Source organism: Mustela putorius, unplaced genomic scaffold (genome assembly GCF_011764305.1).
Source record: "Mustela putorius furo isolate JIRA1106 unplaced genomic scaffold, ASM1176430v1.1 tig00003842_pilon_pilon_pilon, whole genome shotgun sequence".
Taxonomy (NCBI): Eukaryota; Metazoa; Chordata; class Mammalia; order Carnivora; family Mustelidae; genus Mustela; species Mustela putorius.
In genome coordinates this window covers 7,623-34,560 of record NW_025421995.1, presented here as the reverse complement: position 1 = coordinate 34,560, position 26,938 = coordinate 7,623, and the positions used below count along the sequence as shown (strand labels likewise).

The following is a 26,938-nucleotide window of genomic DNA, read 5'->3' as shown; positions in this document are numbered from 1 at the left end:
AATCCTAGTATATTGTAAAAGTAGAGCTGAGGGGATTTACTTATGGGTAGCATCTATAGAACTGGAGAGAGAAAGAGTCCAGGATGATTCTAAAATTACATGATAGACTTTCAAACCATTCACATGTCTTTGGATTCCATGTCTGTGTAGTGATGACGACAAAATGTATTTAATGAGGTCGAATAATCCCCTACAAAAATAGTTTATTAGTATGTAGATTAAGTTCAGAGGGAACTGGAATCCAAACTCATCTCTGTTCAAGTATTTAAATGGCTTTGATCTCAGATTAAAGGTTATGATTCAGCTTTAAACTGTTATTATCTGTCATTTTATGTGCCCTGTACATTCTCATCCCTGTACTATGAGGCGCATGGCTATAATGGCATGAGAGCAAAGCACAAGTTTCTAAGTACCTAAATCTGTACTCCCAATCCTGTACCGCTTTTACTGACCTTTATATTATCTGCCCTAGTGACTTGCCGCATGTTTTTTAATTAACAGGAGATTTAAATAAATTGGGTGTGAAAGAGAAAGGATAGCTTTTCTTCCCATATAGGCTTCAGTGGTGGTGTCCAGGCTTTCATTATTTCCACCTCAGGAAAGGGGCTGGCAACAAGACAGGATCAGGCAAGTACAGACTGCAAGGAGCTGTACTTGAATGTAATCTGTGCCATAAAGGAATCTTTTCTCCCCCATCAACAGATTTTTTAATGCCTTTGGTTTTGCCGTGGATTATGGGCAGTGGGAGAAAATAAGTGAAGTTGTCACTAAGTAATAACCACAGCCTACCGGGGCACCTGGGTGGCTCAGTGGGTTAAAGCCTCTGCCTTCTGCTCAGGTCATGATCTCCGGGACCTGAGATCGAGTCCCGCATCGGGCTCTCTGCTCTGTTCCCCCTCTCTCTCTGCCTGCCTGTCTGCCTACTTGTGATCTCTCTCCCAAATTAAAAACTTAAATTAAATTAAAAAAATAAATAACCACAGCCTACCGTTAGGTACCTTCGTATGGGGAGCTGGCTACATTCAGGCTGCAGAGTTGAGGGCTCACGGGGGGGGGGGCTGTTCTGCTCGAGGGAGGGGGGGCAGGGGGTGGTAGATGGTCTCCGCTGGGCACTGGGTTGATCGCTAGAAAGGTCCAGCGATCACATTAGGTCCTCACCTTCCCGCGCCCACCCCTCCAGGTACCTCGGAGGCCGCCGGGCTTTTCTCCTCTGGCCCGGGGGCCCCTGGCGGCCCATCGGGATGCGAGGCCCAGCAGCCAGCAAGCTCCCTGCCGCAGCCGCAGCTGCTCCCTGCCAGGCACCGTAGCCCCGAGCCTGGCGGGCGGCGCGCCTGCCCTTGTTTGGCCACGCGGCGGCGGCGGCGGCGGTGTCGGCGCGTCCTCCCGGGCCGTCCTCCGCGGGCGTCAGAGGGAGGCGGGCGCCCCGCGCGGTGACGGCGACGCCTGCAGCCGCCGGACTCTCCACTCGCCGCCGCCGGAGAGGCCGGTGACCTCTTGGCTGCCCCGCCTAAGAGGCTCAGATGGCTCAGGCGAAGATCAACGCGAAAGCCAACGAAGGGCGCTTCTGCCGCTCCTCCTCCATGGCCGACCGCTCCAGCCGCCTGCTGGAGAGCCTGGACCAGCTGGAGCTCAGGTGAGCGGTTCGCGGGCGGAGGCCGTGCGCGGCGGGCCGGCCCGGCGCGGTCCCTGGGGGCTGCAGCCGGGGAAGTTGCTTGCCGGAGATTCCCTCTCCGCCGAGGCGGTGCAGTTTTGTCTGGCTGTGGGTGGATTTTCCTCTCCCACCGAGAGAAAGCGCATTCGACTTAAACAAAAACCTGTGAGCGTATTATTGGTGGCCACATTCTCACAGCTAGACCTGAGCGCTTGGAAGCGGAGAAAAATCAGAGAAGGCAAAAGTTACGGTGCCGTTATTTGAGGTTAGAGACTGTGACACTCCGGGACTGCAGAACTTCTAGAATTTTCTGAGTGCCAGAATGTGGTCTTCCCAGAGGTGGTTTTTTTTTTTTTCCTCTCTCTCTCTCTGTCTTCCTAGTAGTCATTTTTAAGAGCGCCAGCAATTTAGTGGTCCTCGAGGTGAGTGGTAAGTTTCCTCAAAACAGCAGAGCAAAAAATAAATCCAGGATTCCTCCGAGAGCAAGGATTAGGGACGAGTAGGACAGATGGAGGGACTGCGGCGTGAACGGTGGCTGGGTGCTTGGTGGAATAAGACCCTGCAGCTTCCATTTTCCCCTAAAACCCGGCGTGCTGTATTAACCCATTCCGGTAGTTTCTCAGTATTTACTGTGCATCTCCTCCCATAGAAGACACCCTTCTTGAAAGTGCTAGTCACGGGCCTGAAAGCGTAAGTAAGATAGGCAGGTTTTCCCCCCCACTCTTTCCTGGATAAGATTTTATTAAATAATATATAGTGTTACGGTTCTATGCAGTTTTTAAATAGTGTATAGTAAATTTTAGAAATACTTGTTTCCCTTAACAGCGTATGAAAACTTTTATGTACTCCCTATAAATGTATCACCCAAGTTACTGTGTAGATTGTGCGCAGATGTCCTTAAATGAAAATCTTACTAAGGCCCCACAACCCCCTGAAACTACAGCGGGTTTCCCCCACCCCCCAACAGTTTTCACCAGGTTCTGGGTGAGCAAAGAAATATGTAAGCCAAAAATTTTAAGAAAGAGTGCATGTGTGTCTTTATCTCCCTCAATTTATATACCAAAACAGTTATTTGCCAGGAAAGTGCCTAAAGAACCACAGCGTATCTCAGCAGTTGAGGCATTTATTATTATTATTACCCTGAGAAAAGGGTCAGAAGATGAGAAATTCGCCAGGCACCCTGATTTCATGGATGATAGAGAAACCTGAGCCAAAACCACATTCTAGGGTTCTGCTCAGAATGAGACAGATGGAACAAGAGAAAAGTAATTCTTCCCCATGGTTGAGCTTGATGCATTAATCCCCAGAGAAAGTGCAACAAGACTGAAGATCAGTAGTGTCCCTCTGACGAATAATATTTCTTTTTATGTAGCAGCATTCCAAGTAAGTCACACATCTCCCCAGATATTTTGAACTTTGAGGGTGTGTTCTCAACCATTTCGGGGCTCTCTCCCCGCTAGTCAGGAAAGATTTTTTTCTGAAAGCAATGAGGAGGCCAGTGCCCCTCCCTTCTTCAAGCTGAGTCATTCTCAAACTTGAATTAACACCTCACGTGTGTGGTAGGTACAAAGACAGTCAGGTACTAATCTTTAAAAAAAGAAACCCTCTGGTTTTGAGTATTCGTATATTCTAATGTTTGATTAACGTGAAGTGAATTGATTACTGTATATGAGTGATTAAATTATAAGTTGCTTAATTAACCCTTGAGCTGAGGAGGAAAGACTGATTAAAGTGTGCTAATTACTGATTTTAAGGACTTCTCTTGTAATTTTAGACTTCTGTAAGCTTTGTTCCTTCCTTTGGAAAAAAAAAGTGATACACCATCAAAAGTGTTTTAGAACGTAGTAAAAATAAAGAAAAATGCTAATGATGATCCGTTAAAGTTCCTTTGAAACTACATGGATGGGCAGCGTCACAGAGCACCACGTTGTTAAAAACTAGCATCATGCCTAGAAGATTTATTTGTAAAAGAAACATCTACGTAATTTTGCTCTAATAGTTTAATTTCATATTAAGGATGACCACTAAAGCAGTGATTTAGGTAGAATAAAACACTGTAGTTTAATACTTAAAAGTTTACATGTAGTTCCCCAACCATATTAATTTTGTCAACTGGGGTAGAACTCCTTCCATATGAAACTGAAGACAGAATTATGTTAAGTGCTTTATGACCTAGAGTATGAACTACTGGTGTACGTGATTTTTTTTTAATATTTTATTTATTTCACAGAGAGATCACAAGCAGGCAGAGAGGCAGGCAGAGAGAGAGAGGGGGGGAAGCAGCCTCCCTGCCAAGCAGAGAGCCCAATGTGGGGCTCGATCCCAGAATCCTGGGATCATGACCTGAGCCGAAGGCAGATGCTTTAATCCACTGAGCCACCCAGGCGACCCTGGTGTACGTGATTTTTAAATACTTTAAAATGTTTGGCAGCATTCTACATGTCATTGAAGGAATTCCGTTTGTTTCTAATACTTTTTCTCTTTCTTGACTCCACCTCATCTGCTTTCTTGTTTCCTCCTAAAAAGGTGATTCCTTTCTCTCCCAGTTTTGTTTGTTTTTTTAAGATTTTATTTTTATTTGAGAGAGGGAGAAAGCGGAGTGGGGGAGGGTGGGAGTAGGAGGAGCAGAGGGGGAGTCAGAGGGAAGGGAAAGATCCTCAAGCCCACTCAGCACTGAACCCCATATGGGGCTCAATCTCCCAACATTAAGACCATCACCTGAACCAAAACCAAGAGTCAGACCCTTAACTGACTGAGCCATCCAGGCACCCCTCTCTCCCAGTTTTTTGACCAATTCTAAATGATATCCGATTTTTGCATTCATCAGTGGCTCAAGACACTTGCTTATTACTATTAGTTTTTTAACCATTACCATAATTTATAAATAATACATGCTAACATTGATTGATTAAATGAGCAGTGATTCTTCACCATGCCCCATTCCTTTGTGGAAGTTACTATCACCTCCATTCTCCAAATGGGAAATTGAGGCATAGAAAGTTAAATGACTTGTCTAAGATCCCCCAGCCTAGAACCCAGGAAGACTGGCTGTACTGCTTAATATATTACACCTGTATTCTCTTAAAGTTAGATGTGTCTTATTGTTACCAAGGTTTGCCTCTTGATGGGTATCAAGCCAAAAGACACAGCCAAACCAAAGAATAGGAAAAGGAAGGGTTTTACTTGCAACAAGTAAAGGAGAACATGGGAAATCATTCCCAAAGAAGCATCTCCCAGAATGACAAAAATGGGGAAGTTTTAACTGAGCGTGCATACATATTCATGAAGATGCTTACACTGTGGGGAATACAGCATGGAACTGGGGTGACTAAGTCCAAGCCAGAGTCATGAGGGCCGGGAAGGGTCAGCATCATCAGTTCTCTGGCTCCAGTTGGTCTGGTATCTGAGTGCTCAAAGCGGTTTAAAACCTACAGTGTATCAAGTAGTCTATCTTCATTTCTGGATATGATGAGGCTGTCTTCTGGCCTTGTGGTGACTGTTCTCATTCTTTCACAAAATGGCTGGGGGCCTAAAATGACTCTTCTCATGGCAAGAAAGCTATTTGTATCTTTCTTTACCCAGGGATACCTAACTCTTCTTGCTTATAGTATTTCAAAATGTAGGAATCATATATGGATGAATTATGATTTTACTGGAAGATGTGAAAATTCCATTTATTTACTTATTTACTTTATTTTTTTAAAGGTTTTAGTTTTGAGTAATCTCTACAGCCAACATGGGGCTTAAACTTACAACCCAAGAGTCACATGCTCCCACCATCTGAGCCAGCCAGGTGCCCCCAAAATTCCATATAAATTGGTTCTCAAGTTAAGTCAATATCAAACACCTACTGAGTGCCAAGTACTGAGTGGCTCTTAGAAGGCTCTGGATGGTAACGAAGATGTTTGGAAGATGGGTTGTGAAAGATGGCTGAGGAGAAGTTGATAGGATTGGGAGATTGTTCACCAATTTCCCCAAACTGGTCATATTGTAGCTCCTTCCCCCTGCTATCAGCCATCTGCTGTGACTTCCTCAGCAGCCAGGGAATGAAAGGTTGGGGCCAGGAGTGACATGGATCATTTGGCCAAAAGTTTCCTGTTGCTTAAAGTTTCTTAGGGTGTGCCAGTGTCTCAGGAGTCACAAAACAAGTAGCATCATAGTTAATATTGAGCAACAGCCTATAATTTAAAAGACCATTTCTCATATACATTGTCATTTGAACCTTACAAAAATCCTTTGAGGTAGAGGAGGGCACATGTATGTTATCTCTTCAGAAATGAAGGAACTGAGGTCCAGAGGGATTGCGTGGCCTGCCTAAGGCCACAGTAGTGATGAGTAGCTCCTAACACCAGTCCCATTAAACACCAGCTCCATTTTTATATTAAAGGGTCTCAGTGGTGAATGTATTTTAATATTTTGCTGATGATTAGGAAAACTTATTCAAAAATCTTATATTGCCTAGAATATAAGTGATTGTTGTAACATTCTTTAGATACAAGAGTATTTTTTTTAAAAGATTTATTTATTTATGAAAGAGAAAGCACAGAGGGAGGGGCAGAGGGGGAGAGAGAGAGAGAGAGAGAATCCTGAAGAAGACTAGAAGACTCCCCTCTGAGTGCAGAGCCTGATATAGGTCTCAATCCCAGGACTCTGAGATCATGACCTGAGCCAAAATCTAGAGTCAGGCAGTCAATGAGTTAAGCCACCCAGGAATCCCACAAGAGTATTTTTTTTTTTACTTTAATTCTTTATTTTAATTCCAATATAGTTAACATCTGGTGTTATATTAGTTTTAGGTGATATAGTTAACATCTGGTGTTATATTAGTTTTAGGTGTACAATATAGTGATTCAGCAATTATCTACATTACTCATTGCTCATCAGGATAAGTGTGTTCTTGGGGTATCTGGCTGACTCAGAGCATGTGACTCATGATGTGGGGATTGTAAGTTCTAGCCCCATATTCGGTGTAGCGATCACTTAAAAATAAAATTAAAAAAAAAAAAAAAGTAAGTGTATTCTTAATCCCCTTCACCTATTTCACCCATCCCCCTGCATTCCTCCCCTCTAGTAACTGCCCATTTATTCTCTATAATTAAGTCTGGTTTTTTGGTTTGTCTCTTCTCTCCCCATTTTTGTCAATTTGTTTTGTTTCTTTAAAATGCCATATATGAGTGAAACCATATGTAATTTATCTTTCTCTGACTAACGTTGCTTAGCCTTATACTCTCAAGCTCCATCCATGTTGTTGCAAATGGTGAAATTTCATTCTTTTTTATGGCTGAATAATATTCTGTGTATCAATGGACACTTGGGCTGCTTCCATAATAATTCTGCAATAATCATAAAGGTACATATATCCTTTCTAATTTGTGTTTTTATATACTTTGGGTATTATAGGGTAGTTCAGTTTTTAATATTTTAAAGATTTTATTTTTAAGTAATCTCTACACCCAGCATGGGGCTTAAACCCACAAACCCAAGATCAAGTGTTACACACTCTACCAACTGAACCATCCAGGTGCCCCCATTTTTAATTTTTTGAGGAAGCTCCATACTGTTTTCCATAGTGGCTACACCAGTTTGCATTTCCACCAAAGAGCATTGAGGGTTCTTTTTTTTTTTCCTCATCCTCACCAACTCTTGTTTCTTGGGTATAAAAATATTAAATATGAGGTGGGACTATGATTTTTAGAATTTGTTTTAGAAGTTATGTTTTCGGGGGGCGCCTGGTGGCTCATTGGGTTAAAGCCTCTGCCTTCGGTTCAGGTCATGATCCCAGGGCTCTGGGATCGAGCCCCGCATCGAGCTCTCTGCTCAGCAGGGAGCCTGCTTCCTCCTTTCTCTCTGCCTGCTTCTCTGCCTGCTTGTGATCTCTGTCAAATAAATAAATAAAATCTTAAAAAAAAAAAAAAAAAAAAAAGAAGTTATGTTTCTGGGGGCCCCTGAAAACAGTTGGTTAAGCATCTGACTCTTGATTTCAGCTTAGGTGTTCATCTTGGGGTCATGAGTTCAAGTTCCACACTGGGTGTGGCGCCTACTTTAAAAAAAGAAAAAAAGAAAGAATTTTTTTTTTTTCCAAATAAATTCATGATAGGAGCATTTGCCTGTTCCATTCCTTTTTATGAAAGTACAAATTCTTATTATTTATAAGCCTGAGTTTGTAATGGTGTGTCATAAATACCACAAAGCTGTTTGCCAGCACCAATTGTAGACACACCACACGTGTCAACTCATAAATATAATTGTTTTAGTCAGTGCTGTTAGTCATTGTGTTAAACTCTTTTTTAAAAAAAGATTTTATTTATTTATTTGACAGAGAGAGAGAAATCACAAGTAGGCAGAGAGGAGAGAGGGCAGAGAGGGAGGTACCCCCTGCAGGGCTTGATCCTGGGACTCTGAGATCATGACCTGAGCCGAAGGCAGAGGCTTACCCCACTGAGCCACCCAGGCACCACATTGTGTTGAACTCTTAACCTGCTTTCCTTCAATCACAAACCACCCTTTCTTTTTTTTTTTTTTTTTAATGGTTTTATTTATTTAATTGACAAGAGGGAGATCACAAGTAGGCAGAGAGGCAGGCAGAGAGAGAGAGGAGGAAGCAGGCTCCCTGCTGAGCAGAGAGCCCGATGCAGGACTCCATCCCAGGACCCCGGGATCATGACCCGAGCTGAAGGCAGAGGCTTTAACCCAATGAGCCACCCAGGTGCCCCATAAACCACCCTTTCATTTTTCCTTTTTCCTAAGTGGAGAAATTGAGGCAGGCAATGAGAACTTAACTGCTCAAGGTTACACAGCCTGTGAGTGGCAAAGTTAGTTTGAACAGCATGATGGAAAAGTCATCACAGCTTCACTGCCTGCTGTTAGCTGATTGATCCACAGTACCTCGGTCTGGTGAAGTTGCTCTCAGACCTCTACTTCTCTCAACAATGTGTCCTTATTTTTTTTTTTATATTTTATTTATTTATTTGACAGACAGAGATCACAACTAGACAAAGAGGCAGGCAGAAAGAGAGGAGGGAGCAGGCTCCCTCTGAGCAAAGAGCTTGATGTGGGCCTCGATGCCAGGACACTGGGATCATGACCTGAGCTGAAGGCAGAGGCTTTATCCCATTGAGCCACCGAGGCACCCCAACAGTGTGTCCTTTTGATCGCTGGCTGCAGAGACTTGTGAGGTGTGGGAGACCCGAAGACTAGCTGAGAATGTGTACACTTCACTTTTGCCCTCATAAGAATTTTCTGACTAAAATTTCTTTTTGTCTAAGCTGGCTTCATTGCAGTTGCAGGCAGAGAGTTTTCCAGGAGTACAACTCAGGCCAGCCTTGTTATGAGGAGAAGTACTTAACCAATTTTGGAAATGTAGCTCTTCTAGGATCAGTTAGTAAAAACATAACCACCCTTCTCCGCCAAGAGAATTGTTGTCAAATGAGGTGTTAAAAAAACATGAAGGCTAAGGTGAGGTTGTCCAACCTTGTCTAACCAGAGTTCCAGAAGAAAGTAATAGAATGGAGGACAGGAAATATTCGAAGATACTATGGTTAACAATTTTCCAGAACTAAATGGAAAGGTTGTACACAGATTTATATGTGAGATGAATTTAAAGATCTCAGTGGCTGAGAAACAGTACAGATATTACTTGAATAAACTAAGTAGAGATCTAGGTTCAGCGAGAGGTAACAGCAAATGTCAATGGTGCCAAAAAAACAAACCTTTGAAATCTTTACATTCTGAAGAATGGCATTTTATCTTTGCTATGAGATGAAAAAGGTATACATAAAAATGTATATGAGAAGTTCCATAAAAGATGAAATCTGTTTTTCACAGGGAAAATGCCCTGGCAATTTCTAGTATTGGGGGAAAACAAAAACAAAACAAACAAACAAACAAAAAAACCCCACAAGACTCAAAATTTCCATCTAATGAGTTCTGTATTTGGCCTCATTTAATGGCAAAATGTCTTCCTTCTATGATAGACTTATTTTTTCCCTAGAGTGTCCCCTTTTAAACCATTTTCTTGTTAACAACTCCCTGAACTTAGTGGTATAAACATGTTGTAAATGAAGCCTTCCTTTTTTGAATAATATTAGATTCTCTATCATTGTACATTTGAGTACAAACTCTAATGAGTCTTGAAAAATTCATCGCTTCTTTCAGCATCCTCTCATTTACCAATCACATGATTCATCTTTGTCATTTAAACACTAGAGTCCTGGTTTGTTTCATATTAGTGCCAACTCAGTCTCTCTCTGAGTTGTACTGGGCCCTAGTTTATATGTCTGAGAGTTTGTGAATGTAAACTGTATAAGCACATAATGAATGGTGCTGGAAGTGGGCCTGCTGCTGAATTTTTGCTATTTTACAGAAGACTGTTCTGGGTGGCTCAGTCATTAGGCGTCTGCCTTCAGCTCGGGTCTTGGTTCCAGGGTCCTGGGATAGAGCCCCACGTCAGGCTCCCTGTTCACCTGGGAGTCTGCTTCTCCTTCAACCCCACTCCCCCCTGCTTATGTTCTCTCTCTCTCGGTCACTGTGTCTCTTTCTGTCAAATGAATAGATAAAATATTAAAAAAAAAAAAAAAGATTTTTTTTATTGTGTTTTCCAGCCACATTTGTCATGCAAGAATCTTACCAGCTCTTTGCTTTTACTAGCTCTTATAAACACAGAGTTCAACATATATTTAGTATCTTGATAAACAGAGAGACCCTATGACTTTGTGGACTCTCAGTACTATTTTGGGGTATAACAGGTGGATGGCTGTTGGAGAAAAGGCAAATGTGTGGTTGGGATGGATAGGGTTGCCTTAAATGGAATGGACATGTGCTCAAACATTAGTAAAGTTGCTCCTTCCGTGCCCACTTAGAGCAGCAGTCAGGATTAGATCTTCCATGATCTCATGTTTCTTTTTTTTTTTTTTTTTTAAGATTTTATTTATTTATTTGTGAGAGACAGAGGGAGAGAGAGCGAGCGAGCACAGGCAAACAAAGAGGCAGGCAGAGGCAGAGGGAGAAGCAGGCTCCCTGCCGAGCAAGGAGTCCGATGTGGGACTCGATCCCAGGACCCTGGGATCATGACCTGAGCCGAAGGCAGCTGCTTAACCAACTGAGCCACCCAGGCATCCCTGATCTCGTGTTTCTACGGCCGTCTCAACACTGAGAATAAGTCTGTCACTGTTCATTTTGCAAAAGTTGGCAACTTATATATGGGTAATGTATAACAAGAAGTGCCCTGAAAACAAAGCACTTGGAAATATACAGGATTTTCTTTTTTCTTCCTCTCCTGATTCCACAGACTTTTCTTTAGTGACTGGGCATGATCATGTGAATGTGTAAGTGCATGTGTGTTTACACTTCGGGGAATTAGGGAAAGTTGTGCTTCTGTAGTTTGATATGGGCTTTATACCAAAAACCTACAGAGATGTTTCCTTTAAATTCAGGAAAAGAAAAAGATCTTCTGTTTAATAAAGTAAAGCGGACTTTAGTCAATAATACAAAGAAAGAGATTAAAGCTCTAATTTTGTATAGATGATACAATCATCAGTCTAGAAGAATCAGGGACACCTGGGTGGCGCAGTAGGTTAAGCGTCTGCCTTCAGCTTGGGTGATGATCCCAGGGTCTGAAATGGAGTTTCACATTGGGCTCCTTACTCAGCGGGGAGTAAGACATAAATACGAGAGGGTAAAGCAATAAAGTTAATAGGAAGAAGGGTAGGAAAACACCTATGAGCTAGGATGGGAAAAACCTGAAGTAAAACTTCGAAAGCATAAACTGTAAGGCAAAATAAAACCAAGTAAAGATTAATCTGATCACTTCAAAGTAAGGATTATCTATTCAGTGAAGGATATCCTGAACAAAATTCATATTTGATAGGATGGAAGAAGATGATTATAATGTCTATAACTAACATGGGATTAATTCCTTGAGTACGCAAGCCAACAAGAGGACAATAACCCCTGTTTGGAGAAGGGGAAAACAAAACAGGCAAAGGCTATGAACAGGTTAACAAAAATACGAAGAGACATCCAAAATTATTAGTATCGAGAGACAATGCAAATTAAGTATGAACATATCACTGTGTACTTTAGTAGACTGGCAACAAATAGGAAGTTGGAAAATGCTGAGTGTTGGTCGGGCTGTGAGGACACAGGGATTCCTGTGCTTTGCTGCTGGGAATATTGCGAAGGAGCACAGGATAGCCGCCCCCCCCCCCCCCCCCCCCCTGCCGCCGAATGTGCCCTTTGCTGTGTAGGTTATTTAGAGCTGAAGGCACTTGAGAGCCTGCAGACTCACAAGAAATTTCCGCCCCGCCCTGAACCACACAGAAGAATCTAAGTTAGGGGTCTTTCCCAGAATAAAGGTTATAAGCAGAGATAAATTTTATCTGAGTGGCTCATCTGTGTGGCGGGGCAAACATCTAATTACCAAACATCTGCTCTTATCACCCTGTGAAATGTAACCCTAACCGTAACCCTCACCTGTACCCCCTTCTCCTTCATTTAAAATAACATATACCTCATTTTGCCTGTCTTTGGAATTTCCATGTCTATGTGAATTCCCTGTATGTACACTATTAAATTTTGTTTTCTCCTGTTAATTTGTCTCATATCAATTTGATTCTTAGTCCAGCTAAGGGGACTTGAAGGAGGAGGGTAAGAATGCTTGCTTGCTTCCTGACAATGGTCTAGTCTAGCCATTCTGGAAAGCCGTGGTAGCACTGAGTTAAATTGAGGGTGCACTTACGTTGTGTCTTAGCACTTCTGCCCTGGGGTCTATTGCAAGGAGATTCTTTTTGAAGTCCATGTATTTGCTGAAGCGTTTTGTTTTGTTTTGTTTTTTGTGGTGATGAAAAATGAGGAGACAAAGTGAGTGTTTCCACTGGGAGAGCAGAGGTAAAATCAGGTGGATGTACATGGAAGGCTATGCAGTAATCAGAAGTGACTGATTAGATCTTTAGGTAGGAAGCTGGATGGTTCCTAACAAAATAATGTTGAGTGAAGAAAGAAACAATGAGATATAAATTGAAAATAGATGAAAACACAAATATATATATTGTTAAGAACAAATACAAAATAGAGAAACACTGAATAGAATGATTGCCATACGAGTGGGGAGGAAGGTGGGAGTGGGGTCGGGGGATTTAAAAAAAACAGAGGGGCGCCTCGGTGGCTCAGTGGGTTAAAGCCTCTGCCTTCAGCTCAGGTCATGATCTCAAGGTCCTGGGATCGAGCCCCACATCGGGCTCTCTGCTCTGCGGGGAGCCTACTCCTCCCCCCCTGCCTGCCTTTCTGCCTGTCAAATAAATAAATAAATAAATATCTTTTAAAAATAAAATAAAACAACAGAATTTTTTTTTTTAAATTTTAAAGAGGGATAAAGAATTTTGGGGAAGTATTCCTAATGATCTTTAAACTGTTGGAGCAAATGAGATGAGGAAAAGTAAACTTCCATGTGGTAACTTTTGTTTTCCCAATTCATATAGGGTGGAAGCTTTGAGAGAAGCAGCAACTGCTGTTGAGCAAGAGAAAGAAATTCTCCTGGAAATGATCCACAGCATCCAAAATAGCCAGGACATGAGGCAGATCAGCGACGGTGAGAGCATTTCCACAGAGGGGAGCTCATCTTTTCCATTCCTTTATGGGGTTTAGGTCCATTTTCGTTTAACTTGAGGAATTTGTACAGTTGGCTTCAGAATCTCCCATGAGCGTGGACAGCAGCTGCAGCTGTCGGCTTATTACAGGAGCCACTTACCCAAAGGGCACCTTCTGGCCTGCCCCCTCCCTCAAGGGCATGGTTGGAGATAGTCAAAAAGGCCTCCAAGCTCTGGGAGAGGTAGTCCCAAGCAGTAAAAGGCGATGCCTTTGATGTCAGGTTCACATTCCTAACTTCAGTTCCTCAGAAGTTACTGGATGGTAGAAGCTGTAAAAGCAGAGAAGACAAAAAGAGAGGGCTTGGAGTGTAATTTAAGGAGAGGAAGGAGAGAGAATGCAGAGGAAAGAAATTATGGGCCCAGTAAAACCCCATTAATATAAAAACATGCTATCATTTCTATATTAAAAGCATGACTGCCTGTGGAGGAACAGGGCACTTGTGGTTTCCTCTCACTGGCAGTGTTCTTGCCAACCTGGTTGCTCTGGTGCCTCCCAAGACAAGCTGAGGGGCCAGCGGCTGGTGCCATGAGTGTGCCGTTCGTCTAACTCCAGGCCCTGAACTCTTAGACATACACAGCAGGGTCAAGATCTAGCCAGTCTGTTCACCGTCCTGGCCAAAGAGTGATGAATTAGGAAGAGAGTTACAGAACCAGGACAAAGAGGAGGTTGCTGACTTTTTCATATAAATAATGAAACGTGGATCCCTTTTCCCACATTGCCTCTCTGTGCTGGCCAAGACTTAAACCACTGGTCTGCTTAAATTTCCCTGGCAAGGATGAAGTCAGTGCCTAATTCTGAGGCCAGCTGTTTCTCCACTATCATGGCTAAGTTTGCTCAGCCAAAATTGTGGCGTTGTATTTGATTCACATGCAAAATATGCCACCCCAAAGTATGGTTCTTTGGCATAAGAATTATTTCAAGCTGATTATTTTTGAGAAGCTGCAGACGCAGGAGAAGCTCTGGAAACAGAGTAGAAGTTATTCTTTTATAAGGGAAGTTCAAATGTATAAAGGATATTTCCATTTGTAAATGTGCCTCCCTCTGTGTACCAGGAAGAGAAGGATGACTGTAAATCCAAGAAACTCTTATCTCTGCAGAGGGCACCTCCTGAATCTGCAAAACAACCTTAACCCTGGTTTATCCTGCTTTTCCCAGTAACCTCACTCAGGAGGGGAGGGCCTTCCTCAACGTCTTAGTCCTTAGATGAACATGGTTTTTAGAAAGGTAGTGGCTTGGGCCATCTGTCTCAGGGAGGTGGGCCATCTCAGGGTCCTTGAAAATCTCCCATGTGTATGTGAAATACACACATCCGTAAGCTTCTGGTTTTCTTCTTGTTAATCTTTTTATTACAGGGTTTCTCAACCAAGAACTCAGAAAGGTACAGGGGAAATTATTTTTCCTCCCCTACATGCACCTTCTTACGATACATACATCATGTCTGATGTCTTCTCTAAGCAGCACAAAACCCTGGTCAGGTGCACTATTCACTCTGTTAAGACTTAAACTCCATTCAAGTTACACATGCACACCTGCCCAAACTTTTTCAAATGTGACTACTAGAGAAGTCATCTGGTATCCCATGCATAAAGACTTAGGGAAGAGTCCCAGGTGGCTCAGTCGGTTAAGCATCCAACTCTTGATTTTGGCTCAGGTCATGATCTCAGGGTTGTGAGATCAGTCCCCATGTCAGCCTCACAGGCTGAACATGAAGCCTGCTTGAGATTCTCTCCCTCTGCCCCTCCCCTACCTGCATGAAGATGTGCATATTCCCTCCTCTCCCTCTCTCTTTCTCTCTCTTTCTCTCAAAATAAATAAATAAATAAATAAAAGAAGAAAGACCTTCAGGGAAAGGTATTCTGCAACCTCTCTCTGTAATATAATACGGTTCATCAGTTAATCTTATGTGATATCATTTTGACTTTTACCTTTAAAAATTTCATAGCCAAGGCACTTACAGAAAATAGCTTTAGCCACAAATAAGTGCCTTTAGTGTTCTCAACATTGGTAAGTTTATGTCTTATACTGATGGCTGTTTCAAACTTTCTACGTTTAGGAGAAAGAGAAGAATTAAATCTGACGGCCAACCGTTTGATGGGACGAACCCTCACCGTTGAAGTTTCAGTAGAAACAATTAGGAACCCCCAGCAGCAAGAATCCCTAAAGCATGCCACCAGGATCATTGATGAGGTGGTCAGTAAGTTTCTGGATGATCTGGGAAATGCCAAGAGTCACTTGATGTCACTATACAGTGCGTGTTCTTCCGAGGTGCCACCTGGGCCTGTTGACCAGAAGTTTCAGTCCATAGTAATCGGCTGTGCTCTTGAAGATCAGAAGAAAATTAAGAGAAGATTAGAGACTCTGCTTAGAAATATTGAAAACTCTGACAAGGCCATCAAGCTGTTAGAGCATTCCAAAGGAGCTGGTTCCAAAACTCTGCAACAAAATGCAGAAGGCAAATTTAATTAGTTTTGAAACAGAGGAGCACTCACAAATAATGACATGAAAATGATTAAACATTAGTTCTTTGTGTTAGTTGTAACATTTGATACCGATTGTTGTTTCACATGAGGAAAATACTCCAGTGTCATCAGTTTTGTGAAAAACACAATTAAAACTAGAAATATTTTAATTATCTTTCTAGAAGTTTTTAGATTGAATTCTTGTCTTATATTAGGCTCTAGCACCTAATATATATAATATATATTTTTTACTGTACTGTGGATGAATATTTACTATATAGGAGAGAGTAACTGCTCAGCCAGGGCCAAAAGCATTCTTGTTCTTTCCTGGGCTTTGTCTGGCAAGGAGACACTTGGGCACATGGGGCATTTGGTTAACTAGAAATTCTTGACCTTAAGCAGCATGCAAACTTAACCACTATTAACCTCTACTATTAGCTAAGTAGTGTGTTCAGAAGGACGAAAGGAATCACAAAATAAGAGTCTTTCCCAACATCAACCTTTTCATAAAGTACTTTTTTTGGATATCGTTATCAAATTATTTTGAATTTCAGATTTATGCATCTGATAATATGAATATATTTCTTGATATATATGAAAACATGACATAAAATGTGAGAGAATTCACATCTAATGTTATCATTGTGAACAACTATATGTCCACTTCATCTTTTTCCAAATACATAATTTCTCTAAATTTTTAATCATTATGGAAATACAATGTTGTAATTTGCCTTTTTTTTAAAATGCTGCTATAAAGTCTACTTGTCAACTTTAAAACCTCTATTCTGTATAGTTGTATAATTTACTTCCCCACTCCCCTTGCTAGACATTTAGGTTGTTTCCAATTTGTTGCTTATTCCTATAACATATTTATATACAGAGACTTTTTTCCTTCTTTCTTTTGTTTTTGATTTTCTTTGTATAAATTCCCAGTAGTGGGATTTACAGGGTCAAAGGTTATATTCATTTTCATGGCCTGACATATATCCAAATTTTTTTGTATGAGTTATGTCAATTTGTACTGTCTTTAGTAATTAAAATGTAGCTGTTTCACTAGAAGCTTTCCAGAGTTGAGCATTATTTTTTCTAACATTAGATATGAAACACTTTAATTTTGTTTGCATTTTATTTCCTAGCAAGATTGACCAATGTAGGGCCCCTGGGTGGCTCAGTTGGTTAAGCGACTGCCTTTAGCTCAGGTCATGATCCCAGAGTCCTGGGATCGAGTCCCGCATCAGGCACCCAACAACATGGGGAGTCTGCTTCTCCCTCTGACCTCCCCTCTCATGCTCTCTCTCACTGTCTCTCTCTCTCTCTCAAATAAATAAAATCTTAAAAAAAAAAAAAGATTGAACAATGTATGGATTATTCTTTTATCTGTGATACATGAAGCAACTATAGAACACTTTCATTTGTTTGAAGTAACTAATGTTGTTGATACACAGAAACCTCAACTGCTCCTCAAATACTACTTCAAAAATGAAATATATCAAATTCAGTCTGCATGAGAATGTAGGTATTCTTTCACTGGGGGGAAAAAAGTCAAGATCCAGATTGGCTTTATATATTTAGATCTCTCAATGCAAACAATATTGAGCTTCATTTTCTGGGCAAAATGTCAAATTAGTCTCTCTTCATAAAAAGCAATTACAATCTGAGAACATTATGGTTTTGATTACCCTAAGTCTGCCTCATCTAAATCTTTCCATTTCGTGGGAAATAGTCATTCTCATTGATAACTGTGGTAAAGCCTCTTAATTTGTCAGTTGACTCCCATTTGCTATCTTCAGGTTCACTGTCAGATAAAGGTTTTCTTTTTGTGCCATCTTTATCAGCTTCTTGAAAATTAAGAAGCAACAATTAAGTTTTCTTCAGGTTCTCAAGGACTGTCAGCATCTTTAAATCCCTTCCACCCTGAGAAATACTCCCCTCTCCCATTCACTCTGTGTCAGCCTAGGACATTTTCTTTCTTCCGTTTTTTTCTTTAAGATTTTATTTAATTATTATTACAATTATTATTTAATTATTATTACAGCAGACTCCCTGTGGAACCGGGAGCCCAACATGGGGCTCCATCCCAGGACCCTGGGATCATGACCTGAGCCCAAGGCAGCTGCTTAGCGGACTGACCCACCCAGGCACCCCAGTCTAGGACATTTTCTACCACAAACTATTTGGGCTCTACCTCCTCAACGTTTGTACTCTTCACATTGTTCTTCTCCCATTTTTTGCAATGGAGTTTTATTGGAGGCCATTCATTCTCACTGACCTGAAGAGCTGTGATCTACCATCTCCAAGCTGCCTCAGTCCCTAGCCTACAGCCAAGGGGATCAAGGAGCAGGGACCTGAATGTGTTGATTCTTTTTTTTTTTTTTTAAAGATTTTATTTTATTTGACAGACAGAGATTACAAGTAGGCAGAGAGGCAGGCAGAGAGATAGAGAGAGGAGGAAGCAGGCTCCCTGCTGAGCAGAGAGCCCGATGCGGGACTTGATCCCAGGACCCTGAGATCATGACCTGAGCCGAAGGCAGCGGCTTAACCCACTGAGCCACCCAGTGGCTGTTGATTCTTAACATTTTTATTTATTATAAGAATGGAAGTAGGCCCCCTGGGTGGCTCAGACAGTTGAGCATACGAATCTTCTTTTCTTTTTTAAAGATTTTATTTATTTATTTATTTGACAGACAGAGATCACAAGTAGGCAGAGAGGCAGGCACAGAGAGAGGAAGGGAAGCAGGCTCCCTGCCAAGCAGAGAGCCTGATGCTGGGCTCCATCCCAGGACCCTGGGATCATGACCGGAGCCAAAGGCAGAAGTTTTAACCCACTGAGCCACCCAGGCGCCCCCAAATCTTTTTTTCAGACCAGGTCATGACCTCAGAGTCATGAGATGGAGCCCCACCTTGGCTCTGAGCTCAGCACTGTCTGCTTGAGGTTCTCTCTCCCTCTCCCTCTGCCCCTTCCCTGCTCAGTTTCTTTACACCCATCCCTCAGATAAATAAATACTTAAAAAAAAAAAAAAAAAGGGAAATTTAATTGCTTTTTAAATGATGGAACTACCAAGAGTCACACTTTACTTTCATCTGTCTTCTTTTAGATAGATAATAGTTTGGGACTATAATGGAATTCGGAGTATATTTGTCTTTTAGTCATATGTTCCCTAACAACCCCATTCCAATTTCATACCCTATTTCTAGAACGGAGCGTACAATCTTAGGGCAGCCCTGCTGCTGTCCCTCATGAGAACTGCTTCCCAGGACAATGTCCCCATTCCCACCCTGGCTCTTCTCTTCAGCTGGCAGGACCTGCCAAGGAGTTGACAGAAGAACACTCAATGATCATCAACTAAGGACAGAATGGCAATACTGCCCAGTGTAAATCTGACAAATGTAGAATTGACCCTCCTCGTATTTTAATGTAGGAACCCTTGACATTAAAAAAAGAAAAAAAAAAGATGAAGGAAAAAAATTCTGAAAGCTTTCAGAGGGCTAGGAAGGAAGGAAGAGAGCTAACTGTAGTGAGTGACCTGGGCCTTGCCCCTGTGCTTCCTTCCTGGTATTGGGAAGAGTACTGCATCCTCTAGGGGGCACTCTTCATACTGTCTTCCACAGGAATGAATGCCGTCCTTCAGGGATATGTTAGCCATTAGCCCAGTGAGCTGAGCTATTCTGCAGAGGAACGGGATGAGTGCAGACTGGATCCTCTGTATTGATGCGGCTAGCACTCCGACTCAAAATGCTCAGAATCCACCCTAAAGAGATGATCAACTAATAGAGAACTCTGCTTCAACACTTTAAAATTGCAAAGTATGAAAGAATTTAACAACCTCTGAAAGTAATAGGGTTAAGGATCCAGCAAACAATTACATGTGATGATTTTCAAGTAGCAAATACCCATGCATGTGTCCCTTTCAAATGACTGATTGTGACAAATGCTCATACATTTGGAGCGCACATATGTGATAATGCTATTTTTGAAGGCTGGATTTTGTAATTATTCAAAGACAAAAACGAAAGCAAAAGCTGAGAATTTTGGAAGAGAAAAGGCAACAAGGACAGTAGTGAGCTTGAACTTGTTTCTATCTACTCAGAAGAAGCAAGCAAATGAAATGGACCTCTGTTTAGGGACACGACCACATTCTTCAGTTTTCAATCATGACCAAAGAGTAAGCAACTTGAATTGGGCCACACCAATCTTCAATTATCCAACTCAAACCACTAAGTATTGGTAGCGCCTGGCTGGCTCAGTCAATAAAGCATGCAACTCTTGATCTCAGGTTTGTGAGTTCAAGCCCCATGCTGGGTGTGAAGCTTACTTAAAAACTTAACAAATTTTAAAAAAACAAAAAAACAACTAAACTAAGTATTGTAGCAAGCATATGTCACTTGCATATAGTTGGCATTCGAATCACGATGGCATTCGCTAACAGCTGTTTGGTGAGGGCCAATTTCAGTATCTAGTCCAGCTTTAATATGCAACTAAATTGGGCACAATTTGTGCAGGAATTCGACAAAGGCTGTCAGAAAATATTGAAAAACCTGGCACTGGAAAACTGACCTAGAATTTGGATCCCGGCAGTATTATAAATACATCTCTAAATGTAATCACCAGACCTCGGGACTAAAGATGGCACAGCCCTAGGACAGAACGCACGCAGCCGCTTTAAGCTTTGCTGCAGAAATACCTGGTGAGCTCCCAACTCTAGCTCTTATCAGGCAAGGGCCCCAAGAATGCCCCTGTAAAGTCGGAATGATAATAATGCTCCTGTGAGTTAGAACTTTAAATGAGATGCAGTATGCAAGGTGCTTAGCATGGTGGCTCACACAGAAAACACTTGTTAAATAAATTTGGACAGGGGGCACCTGCCTGGCTCTGTTGGTGGAGCATCCAACTCTTGATCTCAGCGTTGTGAGTTCGAGCCTCACATTGGGTGTAAGGATTGCTTTAAAAGAATGCGGGGCGGTGGGGGGAGGCACCTGGGTGGTTGAGTCAGTTAATCATCTGCCTTCAGCTCAGGTCATGATCCGGGGGTGCTAGGATCAATTCCCGCCTTGGCCTCCCTGCTCAGCCAGGAATTTGCTTCTTCCTCTGCCTCTGCCTGCCTGCCTCTCTCTGTCAAATGAATGAAGTCTTTAAAAAGAATTTTTTTTAATTCTATAGTTATTTTGTACAAGGCAAAGTAAATTTATTATTTGGGGGTGGGACACAAAAGCTTCAAAATGGAAAAACTTTTCTTCAAGACAGACTGATAGAAGGGTCCCTGGGTGAGTCACTTAGTTAAGCATTCAACTCCTGGTCTCAGCTCAGGTCTTGATCTCAGGGTTGTGAGCTCAAGCCCCACCCTAAGCTTCATGCTAGGGTGTGCGACCTACATACATACATAAATAATAGAATTAGAAAAGAAACTTTGTTTCCAAGACAAAATTATTTAAACCACAGTGCTACTAAATGGCATTAAATATTCACTATCAATAAAACCAGTATGCTAAATATTGGCAGAGTATCTAAAGCATGAAATATTCATAAGATGTTTCCAATTTTAGGGGCGCCTGGGTGGCTCAGTGGATTAAAGCCTCTGCCTTCAGCTCAGGTCATGATCCCAGGGTCCTGGGATCGAGCCCCACGTCGGGCTCTCTGCTCAGCGGGGAGCCGGCTTCCTCTTCTCTCTATGCCTACTTGTGATCTCTGCCTGTCAAATAAATAAAAAATTGAAAGAAGAAAGATGTTTCAAATTTTAAAGAAGTTATGTTATACCTTTTACTATTCCACACTGTTGATATATATTACACCAAATTCTAGCTTCGAAATGTATTTATTTTTTGATTATTGGAATTCATCTTTCATGAAATTTTTATTAAGTAGTATATTTTATTTATTTTTTTTAAAGATTTTATTTATTTATTTGACAGAGAGAGATCACAGGTAGGTAGAGAGGCTGGCAGAGAGAGAGAGAGAGGGAAGCAGGCTCCCTGCTGAGCAGAGAGCCCAATGTGGGACTCGATCCCAGGACCCTGAGATCATGACCTGAGCCGAAGGCAGCGGCTTAACCCACTGAGCCACCCAGGCGCCCCTTATTAAGTAGTATATTTTAAATTAAGCTTAAGGACATAACTGCAACCCAAAAGCAATATATACAGGTGGTTTTCCATTCAAATTTACAAAAGCATTATTTAGTGGTAACAAAAATACAGAAGTTTGGTTTTCCTTTTAATCCAAAGTTTTTTATCTTTATTTTTCAAGAGTTTATTTATTTTAGAGAGAGAGAGTGTATGCATACAAGTGGGAGGAAGGGCAGAGGGAGAGACTCTCACACCCACTCAGCACTGAGCATAGAGCCTGACATGTGGCTTGATCTCATGACCCTAAGACCATGCATGACCTAAGCTGAAACCAAGAGTTGGACACTCAACAAACTGAGTCGCCCACGTGACCCCCCAAATTTTTATTTTTAAAAGACCATTTACCAACATCCTATCATAGTTATTTGTTGGAGGCTACGGCGTGGTTGGAGTCATGGATCAAACCAGGCCCCAACTTGCATCTCCTTTAAAGTCCGGACGCCTTGATAAGGGGTTAAGGACAGGAAAGTTGAGTAACACTGAGGAAGGGTCTGTGCTACGTGTCGTGTGCTCGCCTACGTGACTTCCCACATGCTCAGAAGGGAACAATGTAGTCAGGGTCATGAATTCTTAGTTGGTCCTTGTTGTTCCTGTACTTCCCATAACCCACTCCCTGGTTGATTGTCTTGCATCAATAGTAGCTAATGGCATTAGCCGTGACTACCTGGCATCACGAGATTTGTTTATAGTTAATTTAAGACTTGTTCTAGACACTTGCGGTCGTCTGACTAGATGCCGATGTATTATTACTCCTTCTATTGTGATCTGCCTTATAAATGCTTGTAAGATGTGGAATAAAATCGGCACTATTGGACATCCTCCTCAGTGCTCCTCCTGCCCCCATCTCTTTGTCTCTTAATTTCTTTTCACCAACTTCTTACCCTCATGTTCTGTTCGATTTGTCGCACCAGCCGCGACAGTTACTTCAACGGAGAAAAGAAAAGGAGCACCGTCTAATAAAAGTTACCACAGCCAAATCCTACAGTTCTCTAGGAAAGGTTTCAATTTTTTTTTTTTTTAAGATTTTAGTTATTAAGAGAGAGCTTGTGTGCATGAGCAAGAGAGCACGAGCAGGGCGAGGAGCAGAGAGAGGGAGAAGCAGACCCTCTCTGAGCAGGGAGCCCACTGTCTGGGCTCCATCCCAGGAGACTGAGATCATGACCCCAGCTGAATACAGCCACTTATCCGACTGAGCCACACCGATTCCCCTAAATATACTCTATTAGCAAATGAATTCACTTATATAATAGGCTTATGTATTTTAGGGTAAAACCTAAAGCGTTACAATAGTACACATATTTTTAACAATTAAAACTGAATAAATTGGGGCACCTAGGTGGCTCAGTCGGTTAAGCAACTGCCTCATGATCCCAGAATCTGGGGACCTAGTCCTGCATCAGGCTCCCAGCCCCATGGGGAGTCTGTTTCTCCCTCTGACCCTCTCCCCTTTCATGCTCTGTGTCTCTCTCTCTCAAATCTCTTTTTAAAAAACTGAATAAAGTGACCTGTTAATTAGATGACTGCACAATGTGGGACAAATTTTTACCTCGCCAGTCATTTTCAGAGAAAGATACCCTGATGATACAGTAATGGGAGCCCCTGAGCAAGTTACCAACAACTGTTTCAAAGGTTTGGAAAAGTTAACAATATTTTACATTAAAGTCATTCACTTTAAGTGAAACATTTGGTCCTGAGGCCAATTCCCCATTCTAAGGTCTTCGGAAAAGAGCCCAGTCTTTGAAAGTCATAGACACAATGAAGTACAGTATTGAGAGTTCTTCTTAAGCATTGCATTCTGTGACTGAAGCCTCTTTGGGCATAGCAATCCCCGCCCCCAACCCACTATTCTTTCCTTTCCTTAACCTCACCCTTAAGTACACCCTCAGGGCAAAATGTCTTTGATCGCTGGAGGTCTGACTGTGACACTTATTCCACCTCCTGTGTAGTCCTAGGTAGCCCCAACCCGCCCCCCCCCAGCGAGGACTCCCCAACCTCCAGGCTATAAAAATATGTCTTAAAGGAGATAGGGTTGGGGGTGCCTGGGTGGCTCAGTGGGTTAAGCCTCTGCCTTCGGCTCAGGTCATGGTCTCAGGGTCCTGGGATCAAGCCCCACATTGGGTTCTCTGCTCAGATTCCTCCTCTCTCTCTGCCTGCCTCTCTACCTACTTGTGATCTCTCTCTCTGTCAAATAAATAAATAAAACCTTAAAAAAAAAAAGGGGGGGGGACGCCTGGGTGGCTCAGTTGGTTAAGCGGCTGCCTTCAGCTCAGGTCACGATCCCAGCGTCCTGGGATCGAGTCCCACATCGGGCTCCTTGCTCGGCAGGGAGCCTGCTTCTCCCTCTGCCTCTAGCCTGCCACTCTGTCTGCCTGTGCTTGCGCTCTGTATCTCTCTCTCTCTAACAAATAAATAAAAATCTTTAAAAAAAAAAAAAAAGGAGATGGGATTGCAGAAATCTACTTGTCTTACTGCCAAAGACATACTTCTGTCCTTAAGCCCCTTCATAAACCGTTTCTTGTCAAGCTGGACCTACCAGTTTTTTTCTTTAGACTTACTGCTCCTTTTGCCTTTGGAGTCATTTTGCATAAACCCCCTTTCATGGAACACATTACCAACTTTTGAAACAAGCACCTAACTTCATTCCATGATGAGCAAAGGTGTTCACCCTCTTTCCAGTAGTTCTTTTACTATATTTTGAAAAAAAAAATGCATGGGCACTATCAATTTTGGGCAGATAAAATGCAATCATTGAGCCTGATTTTATTTAACTGCAGCTGAGCCTTGTATAGCATTGTATAACTGGGGTGCAGAGGAGCAAGAGCGCTTGGCTCCCAAGGTCTCAAACAGGCTAGGTTCAGCCACTCACCAATGACAAAATCCAAAGGCAGAGAGACAAGTGGTGGGGAAACAAGAGAAGAATTTATTTCAGTGAGGCCAATACCAGGAAGACAGTGGACTAGTGTTCCAAAAACTGTCTTCAAAAGTCCTGAAAACACTTCTATTTTTATATATGGAAAATGTGGGACAAAGGTCAGTAGGTACCTGCAGGTGGGCAGGAAAGGTCAGGTTGATCATTGTCTGGAGGTCAATCATGAGGGGTCTTGCAGCATCAGGCAGTCCTTATTGCTTGAGGGGTAGTTCTGGTTCCCACCCCAGGATGCTTTGCCTCTTGGGTCTTTTGCCTGAGTTAAAACACAAGCCAGAGGGACACCTGGCTAGCTCAGTCAGGAGAGCATGCATGTCTTGATCTCCAGTTTGTGAGTTTAAATCCCATGTTGGGGGATGCCTGGGTGGCTCAGTTGGTTAAGCGGCTGCCTTCAGTTCAGGTCATGATCCCAGCGTCCTGGGATCGAGTCCCACATCGGGCTCCTTGCTCGGCGGGAGGCCTGCTTCTCCCTCAGCCTCTGCTGCCACTCTGCCTGCCTGTGCTCGCTCGCTTTCTCTCTCTCTCTTTCTGGCAAATAAATAAATAAAATCTTTAAAAAAAAAATAAATCCTATGTTCGGTGTAGAGATTACTTAAATAAATAAGTAAATAAACTTAAAAAAAAAGATAAGACAGAATGAAACAATCAGAGACTAAAGATTAAGGTCAAATAGAGGCAGTTGAGGTGACAGCTGGTTCTTTCTCAGTGGGGTTTAGGGGTGCTGAGCCCTGTGCAGTTGAAAATCCACATATAACCTTTGACTCCCCAAAAACTTAACTACTGATAACCTACGGTTGACCAGAAGCCTTCCTGAAAACATAAGCAGTTGATTAACATATGTCTTGTGTTATATATGTATTATATATAGTATTATTATAATAAGGTAAGCCAAAGAAAATGGTATTAAGAAAATCATAAGGAAGAGAAACTACACATAAAGTACAGTACTGTATTTATTTAAAAAATATATATATATATCGCTCACTTTCTCGAAGTGGACCTGTGCAATTCAAGTGTATCTGTGCCTGTATTTCTCCTTCACTGAGAAGAGAAAAGGTGTTGTGATTATTGACTCATGGCCCAGCTTTTTATTTTTTATTTTATTTTTATTTATTTATTTTTAATATTTTATTTATTTATTTGACAGACAGAGATCACAAGTAGGCAGAGAGGCAGGCAGAGAGAGAGAGGAGGAGGAAGGCCCCCTGCGGAGGAGAGAGCCAGATGCGGGGCTCTATCCCAGGACCCTGAGATCATGACCTGAGCTGAAGGCAGAGGCTTTAACCCACTGAGCCACCCAGGCACCCCATGGCCCAGCTTTTTAGAAAGAAATTCTTTTAAAATGTGGAAGGTCAATTCATTGATCCTCTTCAGTGCTAGAAATTCCTTCCAAAAGCATCCAGTTTTCATTGCTTTAACTTTGTGCTTGCTCAGCAGCCTTCGGACTTGTAAATTGGTCTTCTAAATGCACCTACCCACAAGAAAGAAAAACAGTCAGGAAAGACAAACGAGAAAGGTGGGAGGGTAAGATGGCGGCTTCTGCTATTTTTAAGCAAGAGATGGTGCTGTGTGAAGTCAGGTCTGTTTACCATCCTTGGTATATAGTCTAGTGTGAGTTATAAAACTAGCATTCTGTTTTGTGGATATAGGTTGGAAGATGATTGGTATCCCAGTCCCTAATTATCTCTTGAGAAAGCTGGTAAAATTTAATTCTTTTTTTTTTTTTTAAGATTTTATTTATTTGACAGGCAGAGATCACAAGTAGGCAGAGAGGCAGAAAGAGAGAGAGGAAGGGAAGCAGACTCCCTGCCAAGCAGAGAGCCCGACGTGGGGCTTAATCCCAGAACCCTGAGATCATGACCTGAGCTGAAGGCAGAGGCTTTAACCCACTGAGCCACCCAGGCGCCCTCTTTTTTTTTTTTTTTTTTTTTAATTTAAGCATACAAATCTGAGCAGTAGAATCTGGACCCACCATGTGGCCCAGAAACCACCTCAGGTATCTCTGTAATCATATTGTAAGGGCCTATTTAGCCAGAGCGACTCCATCTTGTATTAAACAGCCATTTTGTTGTTTATGCAGTAAAACTTAAACTGTCCCTTCCTCCCTTCCCCCCAGGAGACTTACTTAAAAACAAGTAA

General features: G+C 42.2%; 1 protein-coding gene and 1 pseudogene across 1 annotated transcript; one reads left to right on the top strand and one right to left on the bottom strand.

Annotated features, from left to right (window-relative positions):
* The first annotated feature begins 1,100 nt into the window (after positions 1-1,100).
* On the top strand, positions 1,101-16,815 carry BAG2 (BAG cochaperone 2). The gene is made up of 3 exons (XM_004772386.3): positions 1,101-1,633; positions 13,126-13,235; positions 15,348-16,815. The coding sequence occupies exons 1-3, from the start codon at positions 1,521-1,523 to the stop codon at positions 15,758-15,760; spliced, it is 636 nt and encodes a 211-aa protein (XP_004772443.1). The 5' UTR covers positions 1,101-1,520; the 3' UTR covers positions 15,761-16,815.
* Positions 16,816-17,333: 518 nt separating this feature from the next.
* LOC123394795 lies at positions 17,334-18,011 on the bottom strand (annotated as a pseudogene).
* Between the last annotated feature and the right edge of the window lie 8,927 nt (positions 18,012-26,938).